Raw genomic sequence first — 18,690 nt, 5'->3', positions numbered from 1 at the left:
ACAGTTTTTCTCAGTAATCCTTTTCACGCAATGGTTTACTGACAATAATTTTTATAAAGTACCTATTAAATATACAGTTCGTCAACAATTTATTTCTAGTTATAGGATTGAAATAGTTAACAAGACAATTAATGCAAAAAATTGCTTTGCGCGCTCGCTTACACGAATCGAGCAACTACCTGAGCTTCCTATTGGTATTCTGGAGCGTGTACAACGCATCTAAAACTTTAAAAACACATTAGATTTAATAAAAATATGTATATACCGACATAATATACTATTATTAAGATATAATAAATTAATAATGTTTTAAATTGCATCCCTTGGAATCTAGATTAATATCCGCCTTTAATGAAACCTATCACAGGCATAATTGAAAAATAATTTAATTTTAGAAACAAAAGAAAAAAATGTACGTCAATGTAGCAAATACGTCTTTTTGGAAGACTTCTTGATAGTGAAAGCGTTTTTTTTATATCCAAATTCTTTGTGATGTCGTAATATATTCAACAAAATTTCGTGCGTGATATTAACGTTTACAATTATAATATTACTCTCTTATATGAGAGGTGAGCGAAAATACCAATTAAATATTGTTTGAAAAGTTTGACAGGAGTGCCACTGAACATTGTAGAGCTATCGTACACGTGAGATGTCCAATGTATCCTAAACGGGTTAGGATAAAGTCGATAGAGCTCCATGGCTGAGCGTCTCAGCCCTCGCAGCTCCGAGGTCAATGCCTTGGAACAAAGAGGCTATTTAATCGGCAAAAAAATAGGACAAGGATCGTATGCAACTGTTCATCTAGCAGAATACTGCGATGCGTCCAGCCCAAAGCGAATGCACCTAGCATGCAAAATATTCGACAAAGAAAAAGCACCTCGAGATTTTTTAGAAAAGTTTTTCCCTCGTGAGCTTGATATTTTAACTAAAATCGAAAATCCTCATATCATTCAAGTGCATAGTATATTACAGAGAGGGCCTCGAGTATTTATATTTATGAGATATGCAGATAATGGGGATTTACTAGATTTTATTAAACGTAATGGAGTTGTCCCAGAAAACCAAGCCAAGCTGTGGTTTCGGCAGATGGCAAGCGGATTACAATATTTACATAGTAAAAACATTGCTCATAGGGACCTAAAGTGTGAGAATATTTTGTTATCCAGACGATTTAATGTGAAACTTGCCGATTTTGGTTTTGCAAGATTTTGCACAGATGGTGACAACAGACGCGTACTGAGTCAAACGTACTGTGGGTCAGCCGCATATGCTGCCCCTGAAGTTGTGAGCGGAACTCCATATAATCCTAAGCTGGCAGATGTCTGGTCGCTTGGAATCATTTTGTTCATAATGTTAAACGCATCGATGCCATTCGATGACTCAAATCTCCGTAAGCTACTTAAAGATCAAATGTCTCGCAATTGGGTATTTCGCTCGAGGATCCGCGATTCCGTTTCTGCAGCGGCAAAGTCGATCGTGCGACATATTTTAGAGCCGGATATCACATTACGGTTGACTTTGGATCGCGTTTTGTCCCATGAATGGACTCGACCACGTAAGGACAAAAGTGCTAGTTTGATGGGACGTCTAGTGCAGTCTGCTCCCTCAGCCCCTCACTCACCAGGAAAGCACGATGAAGCTGGCACATCGGCAGGTCTACGTGTTTCTGGAGATCACCGTGAGACCGAAAGAGAAAGACACGATGATATCAATATCCGTTCCCATGCCTAGTTATCATATTCACTGCTAAAGTGGCACAAAACAGTGTAATATTCAATTCTTTTTTGGACTATATTTTTCAATTTAAAATTACCCATTATATTTACGATATATATTTTCTATTTTTATTTTATATATAACTATATAGGTATATATTTTACAATTGACGTCACAATTTGTTAGCCGTCAATGGTAAAAATAAACGGTTTGTACCTATATAAATAATTAACATTAACACAACATTGTATTTATTTTCACATTCTCCTCAATGACCTATCCATTATAACAACTGTATACATTGTGAAATTAAACTTTTGCATAGGTAAATGTTTAAGGCAGTAACAAAAGCTAAGTAAAAAAAAAACAGTGAAGAGATTTATCTACATAAAGTCTGTCCACTATAAGAATTGCTTTTTGACAGCTCGACGGGTAATACCAGAAGTGATGTTCAAAAGATTATCGATTGTGATACCATTACAATTATAAATTCAAAATATTATCATAAATCGAATCAGGTACGTAAATAACTATTACAACGTAAACGTACTAATAAGATATGTAATAATAAGACCACATATCTATGCATTGTATGTTAAAACTAAACTAAACTAATATTTTATTATTTATTGGTTTCTATCTTACAATTTGGTTGTCTTTACATTTAAATTATATAACATAATAGAAGAGTTTTTCTGCATCGGATATATTTTACAGAGTATTTCTATCGATTATTTTAATCTATCGACCCATCATTGAATAATTCTGTGTAGGCATCACTAAGTGGGCGGGACCTGTCCATGAAGTACGATAATTATTTGTATGACATTTTAACATAGACAATACAATCCTACATGGGCGTGTAGCTGTCAAAAAGCAAATAATATAATGGACAGAGTATAGTTTAACATTTGCCATTGCCCATAATCCATACTAATATTATAAATGCGAAAGTAACTCTGTCTGTCTGTCTGTTACTCAATCACGCCTTAACTACTGAACCAATTTGCATGAAATTTGGTATAGAGATACATATTTTGATACCCGAGAAAGGACATAGGATAGGTTTTATCCCGGAAATCCTACGTGAACGGGTTTTTCTTTGAAAACGCGGGCGAAGCCTCGGGCGGAAAGCTAGTAATTATATAATAACTCCGGCCCCGGAATCACAGACACAATAGAAAATCTATTGTGTCGTGGACCGATCGGGCCGTTCGGGGCTCAATGGGTTAAATAGGCAAAATACACTAATAACATACGGTTCGGTACATTTTATTTAAATCCAACACTCAACGTTTTGTGGGCCAATTGGGCCATTCTAATTTCGGTGTTGCTGCTGAAAAACCAATTACTCCAAATGGAATCTTATAAAATGGAAATTTAATTTGAAATTCCAAAATAGAAGTGTTTTGATTATAAACGATGTTAACTTTTGATATAATACTAATGTATTCCACATAGAAATGCGTAATTTGTTTATGTATTGTTTCTGCATTTTGGGGCTGGAAAATAAGAAGGTATGAATAAGAATTTTTACATAAAAATAAATAAGCTGTACCTATCTACATTTTTGAGAACAACATTTTCGCTCACCATCAAATTAACGCCGTAAATTGGTTCAAAAGGAGGAATTGTATCGACAAGCACCATTGAAAGAACTTCGGTTGCTGAAGCATTACCTGATAAAACGTACCACCTTAATTTTGCTCTATGATGAAATTAAACCATTTCTTCATAAGAAAAAAACTGTGTCATATTATACACACCAAATTCATATCGGAGTATTTTGTAATTGATGTCTTTATCTTTTTCGCATAAAATTATGTAAAAGAAAAGATGCAAAATTAATGTTATCCAACACAACCACATACTTATCTGCTTTCAGCCATTGACTTGTTATTGTTGATAAGCCAGAGTTTCTCAAAGTTGTTAGAATACAGATACAGCTTCATAAATCATAGTATGGCAAAATGCTATTTTATATTGAACCACATTTACCTATAGATATGTTGTGTGAATGCTAAAATTAATTGGCATTATGTATTTTAAGCCCACGTTTCTAATACTGAGGCCTTGATGAATGATTTGGAATATTATTGATAGGTAAGAGATATAGCGCATAATGTCGTGGTTTACACATTGAGCTATTATTACTACCTACGTAGTAATAGTAGCTCAATGGGTTTACCCCATGTTTGCCCACACAATTGGAGGTAGGTTTATTTTTAAATATTCAAAAATGGGTTTACACAGCTTGATTTCTGTAAGTATTTGAATGTATGACTATACGTTTTTACTTAATTTCGATCTCGGAAACAATTTTTACGTATTCTACTGCACTTTTTTAGGTTTTAGGTATAAATACATTGAAATGTAGGTACTAAGGTTATTTTATAGGGAGTTAGGTATGTTTTTCCATTTTTTTATTGCAGTCATCGTGATCTTTGAGAAACTCAACGCGAAAAAAATTGATTTAACGCATTGAAACTCCGATAATTAGTTTGTAGATAGAAACCAAAATGTTAGGCTTGTAAAAATATGTTAGTAAATATGTTATCTGTGGTCTAGGTAATAACAATAACCTTATGTATACCTTATGTTTAACTTTAAACGTTTATCTACGATTTAACTATTTTTTAAATAAGATAATCAGAAAAAAAAAAGGAAGAACTTAGTTAGTTACTCATTTATTCGATTAAATTACATTAGAATAATGAAGAATGTAATTACATAACATTGTAGATATTAGCATAGAATATTTCAGTAATGAATGTATTTTTTCACAGCTTCTTCATACTCTTTTCTTCTATATGATCAACATTAGGGACGGCTTTTACAGTGATTTTGAATTTAGACACTGAGACTTGAGTATAACTGAAAGCAATAGAGACTTGTTGATTGCTGCTATCGTAATCGACTTTGGGTGGCGATAACGAAAACACTCGAACTTCAATATAACTCACATCCATTCCTTCAGGAATCTGCAATAAAAGTTAAAAAAATTACGTAAACGTAAGTACAGATTAGGTAAAGATTCAAAAAGGGGAAATGTACCAAAATAAAAAAAATAAGAGAACTTGTATCGAAATAGACCCTCGAATAGTGCAACTAGACGAGTGAAAATAGGCTAAAGAAGCAACTGCTCGATATGATATTATGTGCTTACTAAAAACGCCAGCTAAATAGCGTTGTTACAAAATATACGATAGTCGATAGATTGCACAGGATTTTAGAGAAATGTGCTTAATAGAGCACTCCATAATCCATGTTATTATAGTAGTACATACTATCTATGGGAAGTAAGAAGGAAAAAAGGTGATAAAGTAGTTTAGATATTACGATCGTTTAGTTACAGTCTTGACACATAAAATGTTCATATTGTAGATAATATATTATTTTAGGAGTGTAATAGTTATAAGTATCTACTTAATAGTTCATAGGGAGTTCATGATGAGAGAGATAAACGAACTGTTGAAAAGTGAAAATAATAAAATATAGAAGAATAATCTTTCTTAATATACTATTATAAAGGCGAAAGTTTGTAAGGATGTATGGATGTATGGATGTATGGATGTATGGATGTATGGATGTTTGTTACTCTTTCACGTAAAAACTACTGAACCAATTACAATGAAATTTAGCACACATATAGAGGGTAACTTGGATTAACACATAGGATAGGTTTTATCCCGGAAATCCCACGGGAACGGGAACTATGCGGGTTTTCCTTTGAAAACGCGGGCGAAGCCGCGGGCGGAAATCTAGTAAAAAAATAAATACTCGCCTTTATATCTTTATATGTTTGGTACTGTAAAGGCAAAATTGAACCTTCTAATATTTGAACCACGTTACCACTATCCTCGCCTGAAATAATATATTGTTTACTAGCCGGAACAAACAGACGGACAGACAGATAAAAGTTGTAAAAATTACTACCTATTTTGTATTATGTACCGTTTTGTATAACTACGCATTTAGTAAAAAACGGTTATTTTAATATTACAAACACACAACATATTAATTATTTGCATTATAACATGCATACAAAAAAGGGAAATTGAAAAATAAACCATGAATTTTCAGGATCAAGCAAGTATAAATATTAAAAAAATTGATTACATACCAAATTTATACACATAAGGCTTAAGAACCGAACTAATCACGTTGCAATTAATGCCACTAATGCAAACTACTAGACCAGCAAAAATGGTAGCCTTCAAAGTTTCCATCGTTATCGTTTCCTTGAAAGTGTCTCAAAATGGTAAAATTACAAAATTCAGGCTATTTATATTACCTATGGTAGTAAGTAACTATGTATCTATACTTAATATTATAAAGCTGAAGAGTTTGTTTGTTTGTTTGAACGCGCTAATCTCAAAAATTACTGGTCCGATTTGAAAAATTCTTTCGGTGTTTGATAGCCCATTTATCGAGGAAGGCTATATTACCTATATCATCACGCTGACGCACGCAGACCAACAGAAGCGGAGCCACGCGGGAAACCGCGAAGCGCAGCTAGTATTATGTGGTATTATTGTATACTTCAGTAGAGTAGTAGTATGAAAAAGTAATTAGTTTAGTAATGCTCATTAAAAATAGTCATTAAATTCTAAAGCCAAAGAATAGAGCGAATTTTTTTTTCTATAATGAAGTGAAACAAATTTATCGTTTTGATTAGTGTGGAATTTCGATATTTAATAAAATACTTTATAAATTATTACAAAGTTTATTTAATTTATAGCGCTTAATATGAATACAATAAAATCAAAACCTTATACCGCTGAATTTTATTACCAACGAACGACCTTACGGATACGGATTGCGAACCTCTGTTTTAGCTATTTGAAGGCAAACCATAGGTCATAAAATACATTTTTTTTCGTGTATTTCTCGCATTTTAAGTTAATAAGTTTTAATTTTCCATTCCATTTTTTTTAAATTAAATCTTAGTACATTCCATTTTTTTTTTAATTAAAGTGGGTATTGCGATCGGTATAGCACTATAATAATGTGTAAGGCTCTTGATATATATATATATATATATATATATATATATATATAATATACTCGGCATGACATTACGCTCTTAGCATAAGCTCGACGAAAATGCTGAGATGGGATGATATAAAATGAAAAAAAAAATCTACATAATATACAGTAGGTAGGTAAGTAAGTGATTGTAACGAATCTGTAAAAAGAAACACAACTGTGTATTTTATGTCATTGTATATTTCAAGTGAAAATCATAAATCTTTTTAGTGAATCGTAAAATATTCCTTTGAGATTAGCACGTCATTGGTAGGAGCAGCTTTCACTATGATTTTATATGAAGACATACTCAGTTGGGTGATGCTGAAAGCAATGGAGACTTGCTGTGCATCGTTGTCATAGTCTACTTTAGGTGAGGACAGAGAGTGCACCTGTACTTCCACGTAGGTGACAGACATTCCATCGGGTATCTGAAAACAAAAAGAGGTATCTATGAATTGAGAAAGACCATAAGCACTTGTAGAACTGGTAGTACCTATTACAAGTGCAGTGCTTTTCTTGCAGGTCTCAATTTCCTAGCGCTCGATCAATTTTATCTTTATTTATATATATACTAAAGATACGTAATAAGTAATAAGTAAGTAAGTAGTAATAAGTAGTGTTATATGTTCTTATAAGAACATATAACACTACTTATTACTACTTATTACGTATCTTTAGTACGAAAATAATAAGAAAAATGAGAAATTTCAGAAAGTTTTTAGAACTTTAATCATTAATGATCTAACATTTTAGTACTTACGTGAATATTTCTATATGTTTGATAGACAAAAGGTAGTATTGTCCCTTCTATTACTTGTACAGTGGTCCCATAGTTATTTCCTGAAATATTAACATTTTGATGTGTTGATATTAGTACCTACATGTTATACCTACGTTTATAACTTGTACCTACATTACAGTCTGCATACAGCATATTATAATAATTATATGCACAGATAATATAATACCTACTTACTATTTTAGTACTTTATTCTTTACTATCAATTTCAAGGAAGAACTGGTATTTTTCTCTACTTTATAACGTACTAGCTTTCCGCCCGCGGCTTCGCCCGCGCAGTCAAAGAAAAACCCGCATAGTTCCCGTTCCCGTGGGATTTCCGGGATTGCGTCATTTTCCCGGGATAAAAAGTAGCCTATGTCCTTTCTCGGGTATCAAAATATCTCCATACCAAATTTCATGAAAATTGGTTCAGTAGTTTAGGCGTGATTGAGTAACAGACAGACAGACAGAGTTACTTTCGAATTTATAATATTAGTATGGATTTTTAATCTAAAAAAACTATGCTAATACGTACCAAATTTATAAACATAGGGATTAACGAGGGAAGTAAGACAGCTATTTACACCGCTGAAGAAAAATATTAAGCCAAGAAAAAAGGGAATCGATCCAGTTTTCATGATGAACGATGCGCAAAAAGTTTAGAAATAATACTTAACACATGTTAAGTATTTATACTTCGACAAAATTATCGTTATTGCTTTATTAAATGTATATCGAAATTTATAATAAGTAATATTAGTTCTGCATGTAAATAATGACCGTGTTAATGCGAAAATTTATTAAACCAAAAACAAATGAATATTCGACGGTAAGTAAGGCGATACACGCGAATTCGGTTAGATGCGTTCAGCTGTTAGGTACCTATGATTTTCACTTTGCACGCATTGGATGTGCACCGAATATTATCAGTAGATGTTAATTACAATTTGCTTTATCGTTATGCACCAGATTTAAGCTGACCATAAAGTGCATGTTATTTTTCTAATTACGGAGTGGCCGTGATTATAGCTGCAGCATATTATGGCTGCTGTGCAATCCATACTAATACCACAGATTAATAATAATATACTACGTATACAACTAATACTAATATGTACTAATATTACTAATAATATTAATATTATAAATGCGAAAGTAACTCTGTCTGTCTGTCTGTTACTCAATCACGCCTAAACTACTGAACCAATTTTCATGAAATTTGGTATGGAGATATTTTGATACCCGAGAAAGGACATAGGCTACTTTTTATCCCGGGAAAATGACGCAATCCCGGAAATCCCTCGGGAACGGGAACTATGCGGGTTTTTCTTTGACTGCGCGGGCGAAGCCGCGGGCGGAAACCTAGTACATAATATAGCTTATAGGTACGTAGTACGTACATACAACTTGCACGCAAAATGTATTGCCAATGCACGAGTAAATCGCCCTATTCGCTTTGATATCTAACATATAAACACGGTACTACATGATAAAACAATACCTCCAGGTTATATTTGTCTATGCCTCCTACCTACTTGACATAGTAATAATAATATTAAATGCTGAAGACGTACCAAATCTAAAATTGAACTGTCTGGCCTGCACGTATGAGCAACAGTGTAATATACATAACGTTAAAGCTAACGTGAAACCTGGAGTCTTCATTTTTCAATTTTTGCTTAAAGCCACTGTGTACGAATGTACTACTACATAATATAGTAACACATCTATTTATAAACTCTATTACCTAAGCATGTAGATTTTTGTAGTCAAATTATACGCCCATAATAAGAAATCACATATCGTGTTCTAATACTTTTTAATTTTCTAATTGACTGCCTATTAATGGAAACTGATAGCAAAATATGTATAAAAAATATGAATCCAGAAGTTATTAAGCGACCTTCCTAACGGCAGATATGAGTTTATGGAAATTTTCACCATGGTCAAGGATCTTTATTATAATAGGTAGGTAAATGTTCTATAAGTATTAATAAGTGCAGAAAGGAAACAACCTTATGGATATGTTCAATAATAAAAAATTCCAAGACATTGAGAATGAGAACCGACACTTGATCAGCGTCGTGGATTGTGGCCAGTGGCCATACTTATGCTACCTAGTTATTATCTATCACCTACCTATCTATAAATAAACCTTTCTAGAATACTTTCAAGATTATTGATATTAAGAGTTGTAATTTCGATACTAAAGAGTATCGAAATTCAAAATCTTTAGTTCAAAGCATACAAACTATAACTACTAATGTTATAAAGAGGAAAAGTTTGTAATTATGTATGTATGTATGGTTTTCACGCATAAACCTCTCAACCGATTTTGATGAAATTTGGCACAGACAATCTTTAGACCCTGAGAAAGAACATAGGCTACCTTTTATTGCGGAATATGTACCACGGGCGATGCCGCGGCCGGGGCGGACCGCTACCTAGTATCTAGGTACCTGAATGTCTTATTTTGTTAACAATCTTTATAAAATAATCCCCGCCCTGTGATCATGTTTTTTCTACTTATTCTTTAAAAAAATCTAAACTGGGTTGTAATAAAAAAAAAAAAACTCGATACAAAATTTAAATTTTTATTAAACAATATCATTGCTATCAACGTACATTTCCGTAATAGTAACGTTACTGTTATCCTTATCAAGGACAGTCGTGTGGTTGCAGAGCTGATAGGTGGTTATCACAGCGTTCCCCAGGTACCTGTGGCTAGGGTCCTGTCGTACTACGTGCATGTACTCGTCTCCAAGGGTGAACTGTACAAGCGGTGGGGCCGCCCAGTCACACACCACGGTCACAGCCTTATTAATTGCTGGTGGATTTATGCAGTATAGCTGTGAAATGGAAATGTGATTAAAACAACGAATGATATTGGTTCATTACTCCCAAATAAAAGGGGTAGAGGAAATTTTATTCGGCCAATAATAGAATCTTAAGACTGACTAAGTTAGGTACTTATCAAAAATCATAAAAAGGTCATTTGTCTTATATGTATGTGTTTGAAATGAGGTGAAATTATCCCCTAAGCTAAGCCTAACCTTTTTTGAAGTGAAAACTTCTTTAGCGGCGTTGAGCACTTTTTCTGTAATAGGTATAAAATCTTAAACTCGCGTCAGGACACGTGACCTGATCGAAAAAGCGTAAGACGGATGGATATCAAACATGCTCAACGTTAATAATCAAATTTTCACTTCTGCCGGCACTTCCGGAGTGCAACCCGTCTTTTTTTTTTTGAAGTGAAAACTTCTTTAGCGGCGTTGGGTATAAAATCTTAAACTCGCGGTAGGACACGTGGCCTGATCGAAAAAGCGTAAGACGGATGGATATCAAACATGCTCAACGTTAATAATCAAGTTTTCACTTCTGCCGGCACTCCCGGAGTGCAACCCGTCTTTTTTATAGTGGGGAAATCTTCCAAAGATACCCACGGCCCCCGGGGAAGGAGCCGAGGGTTATGTCGGATTCTTACCGACTAAAACCCCTGCACTGTGTTCCGTCGAGCCGCGCAGTTAGCCGGGGCGGCGGGTAAAGCTAAGCCTAACCTAGCCTAAGCCTAAGTTTCCATCTGCTATGCAAAAATTCGTGTTTACCTTTTGATAAGCTTCCTGTTGTCCAGGAACAATATATACAACAGGATAATCCATTTTAAAGCGCGATGCATAATCCGTATCTGAAAATTACATTGCAAATCATTGCAGATAATATTTAAATATTTTAAGGTTTCATTATTTTCAGAAATTAATTTATTCCAATTTGCGCAATGTACATTAATAGGTATTTGTTTTGATAATAATGTTCGGGATATTGAAAAGCGCGATAAACCTATGCGACCTTCGATTTTTTTTATTCTTTTAGCAATCCTTTGGCTTAAGTAGATATATATAGGTATAATATATTAATAGAAATCGTCAATTATTTACACAACAATTTATTCAACAACATTTTAACCATGAATACGAGGCTCTAAGAAACAAAAAAAAAGTGTTTATGGGTGAGAGTATAATTTACATAACATACCTTTTGTAACCCGAGTACAATGTGGAGGATAATTCTTTTTTTTATTCTTTGCTTGAATCCCTACCGTTAATAACACAAAAATACAGATGAATTTACAAACATACATTTCGGCTGCTGTCACTACTCACTCCCTAGTTTAAAATATCAGCTTCGACAGTCCAAAAGGAAGGAAAACAATTTATTATATACGCATCAAGCCACCTACTGCCCACGCTCATTTCTATAATAAAGTGTTTATAATAATATTATTATGTGGTTTGTTTGAACACATTTCGAGATAAGCAGTGGTCTTGCTATAAATATTGGTATTGTTATCAATTGTTGCTATCAATTCTATGAAATATATCTAGGTACTCGATGCCACAAAACAGAAACATGCCATTCTTATGTGTACATAGTCTACATAAATTCTTTATTTTTCGAAAGGATAATAAGAACGCATTTTTTAAATTATATGGTATATAGGAGAAACATAAACAAACTACTCTTCGCCTAGTTTATTGCATGAGGTTCCAAACACTCTTCGATGTCCCGAGATGCAGTTATTGACGGTAACCAAGGTCCAGATACAAAAGCAAGCTTGGCACAGCAAATTCCTAATATGAAGTCTGGTTTTTCCACCGGCGCTTAAGCCACCCCAAACTGTCCATCTACTGTCCATACTGTATGATCAATTTAACAGGCAGTAAAGCAAAGTTCAGGGGGTTTTACCTATAATAGATTTCTACCGAATCTACAAACAAGCGTTGCAGTAAAATTGAAAAAAGTGGCAAAGAAATAATACATACTTAATTATGATTAAATATAATTATTTATTAATTTTGTTTTGAATACAATTTTAATTCCTCTATGTTGTACCAAAGCTCTGCATGATATAAAGCAGCAGTTTCCACTTCCATTTCCGCAGCCGTGACTGTAAAAAAAATTGTGCATTATATTTACAGATAGGTAGTTACAAAAAGTATTACCATACTATTAATAAACATAAATAAACAGGAATAAACATACGTCGTAAATTAGTTATAATCGCGACATTCTTTTTTAGCCGTGCTAAATCCAAATCAATTTCGTCTTGCAATTTATCGTAAAACTCATTATTGTTAACATCAATATATTGTAATGAAGTTGCTATTTGCACATTATCCATGTTGTAGGTATCTATTATTTTATTAGTTTGCTAATATATTGAAAAAATATTTTTTTTGGAAAATAGTCACAAAAATATGTAGTAGATATTTCTACGCTGTACTGTACTAGGTACATACCACATACCAAAGCAACAACATAATTTAAAAATCGATTATTGTTTTTTTTTTAATACCAGCCATTGACTCAAAGAGAATACAAATACTACGCATTGACTCAATAACAGATTTGAATATAAAAAAGTATTTATAATTAAATTTTAAAATAAGGACAGTTTAATATTATTCTTTGTGTGATTTTTTTGTATAATAAAGTTTCGCTCGCACCACGCTGCGGGTCTAAGCTGCGGGTACGCTGTTTCTTGTCAGTTTTTTTTTAATCTTTGCAATTTTTGAATTTTTGATTGTTATTAATTTATCCAAAGTCTTCATTACTGTTATTGTTAAATTTGGTATAAATCTTAACTATAATTACAGTATGGTATATGGTTCAACTGGGTTCAACCAAGCCACACCAACTTAATGATCTAAACACACCAAGCATGACTGTTCCATAGATAATATTGTCTATTTTTTTAAGTTAAATGTTGCTTTTCATAGTCTGTATGTGTAGGTTTGGTGTAGGTTATCTGCATATTTTTCGGATCAATTGGAAATGTCATATATTGTCAATTTATGTCACGCGTTCTTTTGTGTGATTGTGTGCAAGGAACCAAAAAATATCAAGAAATCCTATTTGGTGATTCTTAGTTTTAACTAATGAATTTAATAAGTAACCTATAATACCAACTTATTGTAAATTGGACTTTACAATTCGTTAATGATGATGAGCGACGACGACCGCGACATTGATATCGAAAGTGATGTAGGTATTTTTTACTCTTCTGTGTTTTGATATTTCGTTTGTCTACTAGATATCATACTATAATTTTCAGGCCGAAAACGACTCTGACTCTCGTCCACATGCAAGGAATGGCTTAAGCAGTGGAGGTTATTATTCTCAAGTAAGTGGTTCGATTCGGGTTTATCCGTTTTCCGTGACCTTAAGTACCCACTACCCACTGTTACAACTTGTATATGAGATCGATTTTTCGTTTTTGGTTTAATAATATACAGATGTCTGGTATTTACGCATTATATTAGTATGCTATGTGTAAAATATTATATATAAATGACTTTTTTTTTCTTATAGGCGGAAAAAAGAGCTCATCATAATGCTTTGGAAAGAAAGAGAAGAGATCACATAAAGGATAGCTTTACATCACTCAGAGATTCAGTACCAGCACTACAAGGAGAAAAAGTGGTGAGTAAAGTTTTGCAATGGGTTTCTTGCTATACATACTTTAAGCATTTAACAAAAAATTTCTAGTCTTCTTCTAATTTTCAGGCGAGTCGAGCTCAAATATTGAAGAAAGCTGCAGAATATATACAATTTATGAGGCGAAAAAACAACTCACACCAACAAGACATTGAAGATCTCAAACGGCAAAACAGTTTACTGGAGACACAAAGTAAGTTATATTGATATGATTTATTTATTTATTTAGTGATGTGATTATAATATTTTATAATTAACAATAAACTATTTCTTCTTTATTTAATTACAGCAAGTTAGTATTTTACGGAAATCATACATAGAAACTTTACTAAAATCAATCCACCTCAAAAATATACATACCTAAATATATTCCCTTTTCCACTTCCTCTGGTGCAGTTGGTTAACATAAAACAAACATTTCCAGCCTCCTTTTAAAATATTTTCATGATTTACTAGCTTTCGCCCAGGGTTATACCATCATAACGCGCTGCTATTGGTAATAGTGTAATGATAAACAGCATCAGCTGTTTATCATTACTATCAAGCTATCAAGCCTTCCTTGATATCTGATCTATCTTACATAGAACAATTTCTAATTGGACCTGTTGTTCCTAACATTAGTGTATTCAAGCAAAGAAACATAAAAACTCTTCAGCTTTATAATATAAGTATTAATGACGGGGCCACAGGTGTTTTATTGAATTCATCCACAACTAATAAATGTGTACCTGCTGACCATAAACATTTAATTATTAATTAGTTAATTAAAAAGCAATTTTCTTTCAATTTTAAATTAGTGCACAAATAGCAGGGCAAACTTTGTATATTTTTTTCTTATATAAATTTACTTCCAATAATTATTTATTATAGACTGTTTACACATTTAAAGCTCTCAAGGTTCTTAAACTCAAACATTCATTTATTAAATTAGACTACTATTTAGTAGCACTTTCGAATCGTCATTACATAGTATTTTTAACATTTACCACCGATTCGGAAAGCAGTATCTATGGAGAAGAATCGGCAAGAAACTCCATAGTTGCTCTTTTAAAATAATGTCAATAAATTTATTTAACCCATTGACCACCGAGCGGCCCGATCGGGCCGAGACACAATAGATTTTCTATTGTGTCTGTGATCCGAGGACTGACGGATTAATTGATATTAACTTAATTCTCTATAATCCTAATAATATAATAAATGCGAAAGTTTGTGAGGATGGATGTGTGTGTGTGTTTGTTACTCTTTCACGCAAATACTACAGAACCGATTGCAATGAAATTTAGCACACATAATATAGAGGGTAACTTGGATTAACACATAGAATAGGTTTTATCCCGGAAATCCCACAGGAAAGGGAAGTATGCGGGTTTTTCTTTGGAAACGCGGGCCAAGCCGCGAGCAGAAAGCTAGTTATTATATAATTTTAAATTTTTATTGTTATATTTCTATTTTCTATTCTATCTATTCTTTTTCTGCATTGATTGTGATCCTTAAATTTTAGCAAGGTATACAAGTTAAGCTGGTACAGATATTCTCTTACAAGTGTTTGCTATTGTGTTTACTATTTCAATTATTATGATTAGATTGCTGCATTGCTAATGATCTGGTATACAGATAGATTAAGACCTGTTATCTGTGATGTTATACCATAGGATAATCTTAATCAGGTTATGTATTGATGTTGCTGGCTGATCCAATGAATTAATTCTTATTAATATAAATTTATAAATATAAATTTATAAAGAATAGAAAAAATTCGATCACGAGGCGGGACTCGAACCCGCATCCTTCGCGCCATTCCGGGGCGGATGCCTTATTTGCAATAAATAACTCTTAATCTCAGTTTATCCTATATTAACATCCATACTAATATTATAAATGCGAAAGTAACTCTGTCTGTCTGTCTGTTACTCAATCACGCCTAAACTACTGAACCAATTTGCATGAAATTTGGTATGGAGATATTTTGATACCCGAGAAAGGACATAGGCTACCTTTTATTGCGAAATATGTGGGTACCACCCCCAACGACCGGGTGAGTTTATACGTTCGCTAGCTATGCAGATACTGAGCCATTCTGCGCACACGCGGCCTGTGGATAGAGAGCATAGCGTACGGGATGTGGGTGGTTTACTTTAATCAGTCGTAAAAATTTCCAATTTTAGGAAGATTAGAAAAATGATTTTAACAATAGTTAGGGAAATTTCGATTGACAGAAAAATTACGATAAGTCAGGAAAATTTCCATAAGTCGGGAAAATTTCTATAAGCTGGAAAATTTCCATAAGAAAGGAAAATTTCTATACACCAGAAAAATTTCTATGAACAAGGAAAATTTCTATACGTTAGGAAAATTTCTATGTCACGAAAATTTCTATACGGCAGGAAAATTTATATAGATAAGGAACATTAGTATAAGTCAGGAAAATTTCTAAACGCCAGGAAAATTTCCATAAGAAAGGAAAATTAAAGATAGGAAAATTTCCAAAGGCCTGAAAATGTCTATACGTCAGGAAAATTTCTATACGTCAGGAAAATTTCTATACCTACGTCAGGAAAATTTCTATAAGCCAGGGAAATTTCTATACGTCAGGAAAATTTCAATAAGTCAGGAAAATTTCCACAAGTCGGGAAAATTTCTATAAGCTGGAAAATTTCCATAAGTCCGGGAAATTTCTATACGCCAGGAAAATTTCTATAAACATGGAAAACTTCTATAAGTCTGGAAAATTTCTATATGTTAGGAAAATTTATAAAGATAAGGAAAATATGTATGTCAGTAAAATGTTTATAAGCCAGGAAAATTTCTATACGCCAGGAAAATTGCTATACGTCAGGAAAATTTCTCTAAACAAGGAAAATTTCTATAAGTCAGGAAATTGTATTAGTCAGGAAAATGTTTTTAAGCCAGGAAAATTTATATACGCCAGGAAAATTACCATAAGAAAGGAAAATTTAAGACAGGAAACTATATATGTCCGGAAAATTTCTATACGCCAGGAAAATTTCTATACGTCGGGAAAATTTCTTTAAGCTAGAAAAATTTCTATAAGTCAGGAAAATTTCTATATGTTAGGAAATTTTGTAAAGACAAGGAAAATTTGTATAAGTCAGGAAAATGTTTATAAGCCAGGAAAATTTATATACGCCAGGAAAATTACCATAAGAAAGGAAAATTAAAGACAGGAAAATTTCCATAAGTCCGGAAAATTCGGCGGGCGAAGCCGCGGGCGGAAATCTAGTAATATTATATTTATTCAATATTATGACTAGAATTTAATTATTATTATTATGTGCATGCTTGCCTTGGTAACTTTGTAACTCATCATTGCTAATAGATGTATGTTATATTTCAAAATAAAAATATCAGTCAAATACTAAATGTTATACTGATGTTACAATTAATTTTCAACAAACAACCAAAATTAAATGCTCAGATCTGGACAAAATTTGAATGGGACCAATTAAAAGGTTTCAAATAAAAAAAAATCAAAATTTATCACCCATTCGAAAGTTCTGAGGCAACATAGCAAAAAAATACAATTGAATTGAAAAACTTCTCACTTTATTGAATTCTGTTGAAAGTATAGTATACACTATACAGTGTACACCATATATAAAATTGTACATTTGTTTCAGTACGAGCGTTGGAAAAGGCTCGCGCTACCGGCAACTACATGGACGCACACGAATTGGGTTTGGGCATTAAATCGGAAGACAGTTCACACGACACGGACAGTTCAGATGGAGAAGGCACCACTCGGCGGGTCAAGAAACTCAAGATCAACAGCGTCAACGTTTAATAACTTTATTTTTATAATTTAAGTTCTGTGAGATATTTTGTTCTGATGTTTGTGTTGCAGATATGACAAACTCTGTAATTTCCTATTTTTTTTATGAAATAAGGTTTTTGAACCTTCCTTGTAAAATAATTTTAATGTTGTGCACATTAAAAATGTTAGGTTTTTGTTTTTTTGCAATATATATTATTTTTTAAGGAGCATGTATAAAGTGAGGAATTAGTTTGCTGTTTATCTATGTCTATTAGGGATATGAAATGTTTATACATATTGAACTCTTACAGAAATTTAGTATTTTCTATTGTTTAATCTAGATTAAGCTATCCTATGACTTTTTAAAGTAGGAAATGAATTCACGAAATATACCTAAAACTTCATAGTATCCATTTGTGTAATGAATGTTGTGTACAAAATACACTGGTTTAGATTTTAAGGATCTTTTGAATTAAAACATTACATTGTTAAAGTAATACTTAATAAACGACAGTCGTCTTATGGATGAGTATTTATTTCAAACGTTTTCAGTTTTACACGGTGTATAAATTAAAATTAAAATTTGCCGAGCCGCAAACTTTGTGCTTCCTAATATAGTTTAGGGGTATGAAAAATAGATGTTGGCCGATAGGCAGGCAAAAAAGTAAAATCAACCCAGTCATTTCGGAGGAGTTAACAAACCGTATAACGACACACGCAAGAAGAAAGTATTATTTTTTAACACATCAATGACATTATCATAACATTGCATATTTTCATGTCTATAATATTTACTATAATAATACTGTATTGTATACTGCATACGGCCATTGATAAATGAAGTAATTTTAATAAAACGCAAAATGGATGGATATTTTTTTATGTAAAC

At 32.8% G+C, this 18,690-nt stretch overlaps 5 protein-coding genes across 10 annotated transcripts; 2 read left to right on the top strand and 3 right to left on the bottom strand.

Annotated features, from left to right (window-relative positions):
- Positions 1 to 655: 655 nt before the first annotated feature.
- Tssk (Testis-specific serine/threonine kinase) lies at positions 656 to 1,810 on the top strand. The gene has a single exon (XM_090112755.1). The coding sequence runs from the start codon at positions 700 to 702 to the stop codon at positions 1,732 to 1,734; it is 1,035 nt and encodes a 344-aa protein (XP_089968881.1). The 5' UTR covers positions 656 to 699; the 3' UTR covers positions 1,735 to 1,810.
- A 2,668-nt stretch (positions 1,811 to 4,478) lies between these two features.
- On the bottom strand, positions 4,479 to 5,948 carry LOC149900674 (uncharacterized). The gene is made up of 3 exons (XM_090112406.1): positions 5,843 to 5,948; positions 5,504 to 5,583; positions 4,479 to 4,700 (listed from the first exon to the last, which is right to left on the bottom strand). Exons 1-3 carry the CDS (start codon positions 5,946 to 5,948, stop codon positions 4,500 to 4,502), a joined length of 387 nt encoding a protein of 128 aa, XP_089968532.1. The 3' UTR covers positions 4,479 to 4,499.
- A 991-nt stretch (positions 5,949 to 6,939) lies between these two features.
- Positions 6,940 to 8,169, bottom strand: LOC149900673 (uncharacterized). Its single transcript, XM_090112715.1, has 3 exons — positions 8,067 to 8,169; positions 7,511 to 7,590; positions 6,940 to 7,178 (listed from the first exon to the last, which is right to left on the bottom strand). The coding sequence occupies exons 1-3, from the start codon at positions 8,167 to 8,169 to the stop codon at positions 6,975 to 6,977; spliced, it is 387 nt and encodes a 128-aa protein (XP_089968841.1). The 3' UTR covers positions 6,940 to 6,974.
- A 1,940-nt stretch (positions 8,170 to 10,109) lies between these two features.
- Positions 10,110 to 11,793, bottom strand: LOC149900672 (uncharacterized). Its single transcript, XM_090112490.1, has 3 exons — positions 11,564 to 11,793; positions 11,137 to 11,216; positions 10,110 to 10,380 (listed from the first exon to the last, which is right to left on the bottom strand). The coding sequence occupies exons 1-3, from the start codon at positions 11,667 to 11,669 to the stop codon at positions 10,129 to 10,131; spliced, it is 438 nt and encodes a 145-aa protein (XP_089968616.1). The 5' UTR covers positions 11,670 to 11,793; the 3' UTR covers positions 10,110 to 10,128.
- A 1,546-nt stretch (positions 11,794 to 13,339) lies between these two features.
- Positions 13,340 to 18,323, top strand: Max (MYC associated factor X). 6 transcript variants are annotated; one of them, XM_090112660.1, is made up of 5 exons: positions 13,340 to 13,573; positions 13,623 to 13,712; positions 13,901 to 14,011; positions 14,078 to 14,219; positions 17,668 to 18,323. In XM_090112660.1, exons 1-5 carry the CDS (start codon positions 13,529 to 13,531, stop codon positions 17,829 to 17,831), a joined length of 552 nt encoding a protein of 183 aa, XP_089968786.1. In that variant the 5' UTR covers positions 13,340 to 13,528; the 3' UTR covers positions 17,832 to 18,323. The 6 variants fall into 6 exon arrangements, with proteins under 6 accessions (XP_089968786.1, XP_089968787.1, XP_089968790.1 ...); XM_090112661.1 differs by having other exon boundaries at positions 13,342 to 13,573; positions 14,096 to 14,219; XM_090112662.1 differs by having other exon boundaries at positions 13,344 to 13,573; positions 13,644 to 13,712.
- Positions 18,324 to 18,690: the final 367 nt, after the last annotated feature.

Source organism: Colias eurytheme, chromosome 18 (genome assembly GCF_061535395.1).
Source record: "Colias eurytheme isolate Ceu_HAF_F1 chromosome 18, ilColEury1 Martin Lab GWU primary, whole genome shotgun sequence".
Classification (NCBI taxonomy): domain Eukaryota; kingdom Metazoa; phylum Arthropoda; class Insecta; order Lepidoptera; family Pieridae; genus Colias; species Colias eurytheme.
Note: the sequence above shows the minus strand (reverse complement) of the source record. Positions and strands in the feature narration are given on the sequence as shown.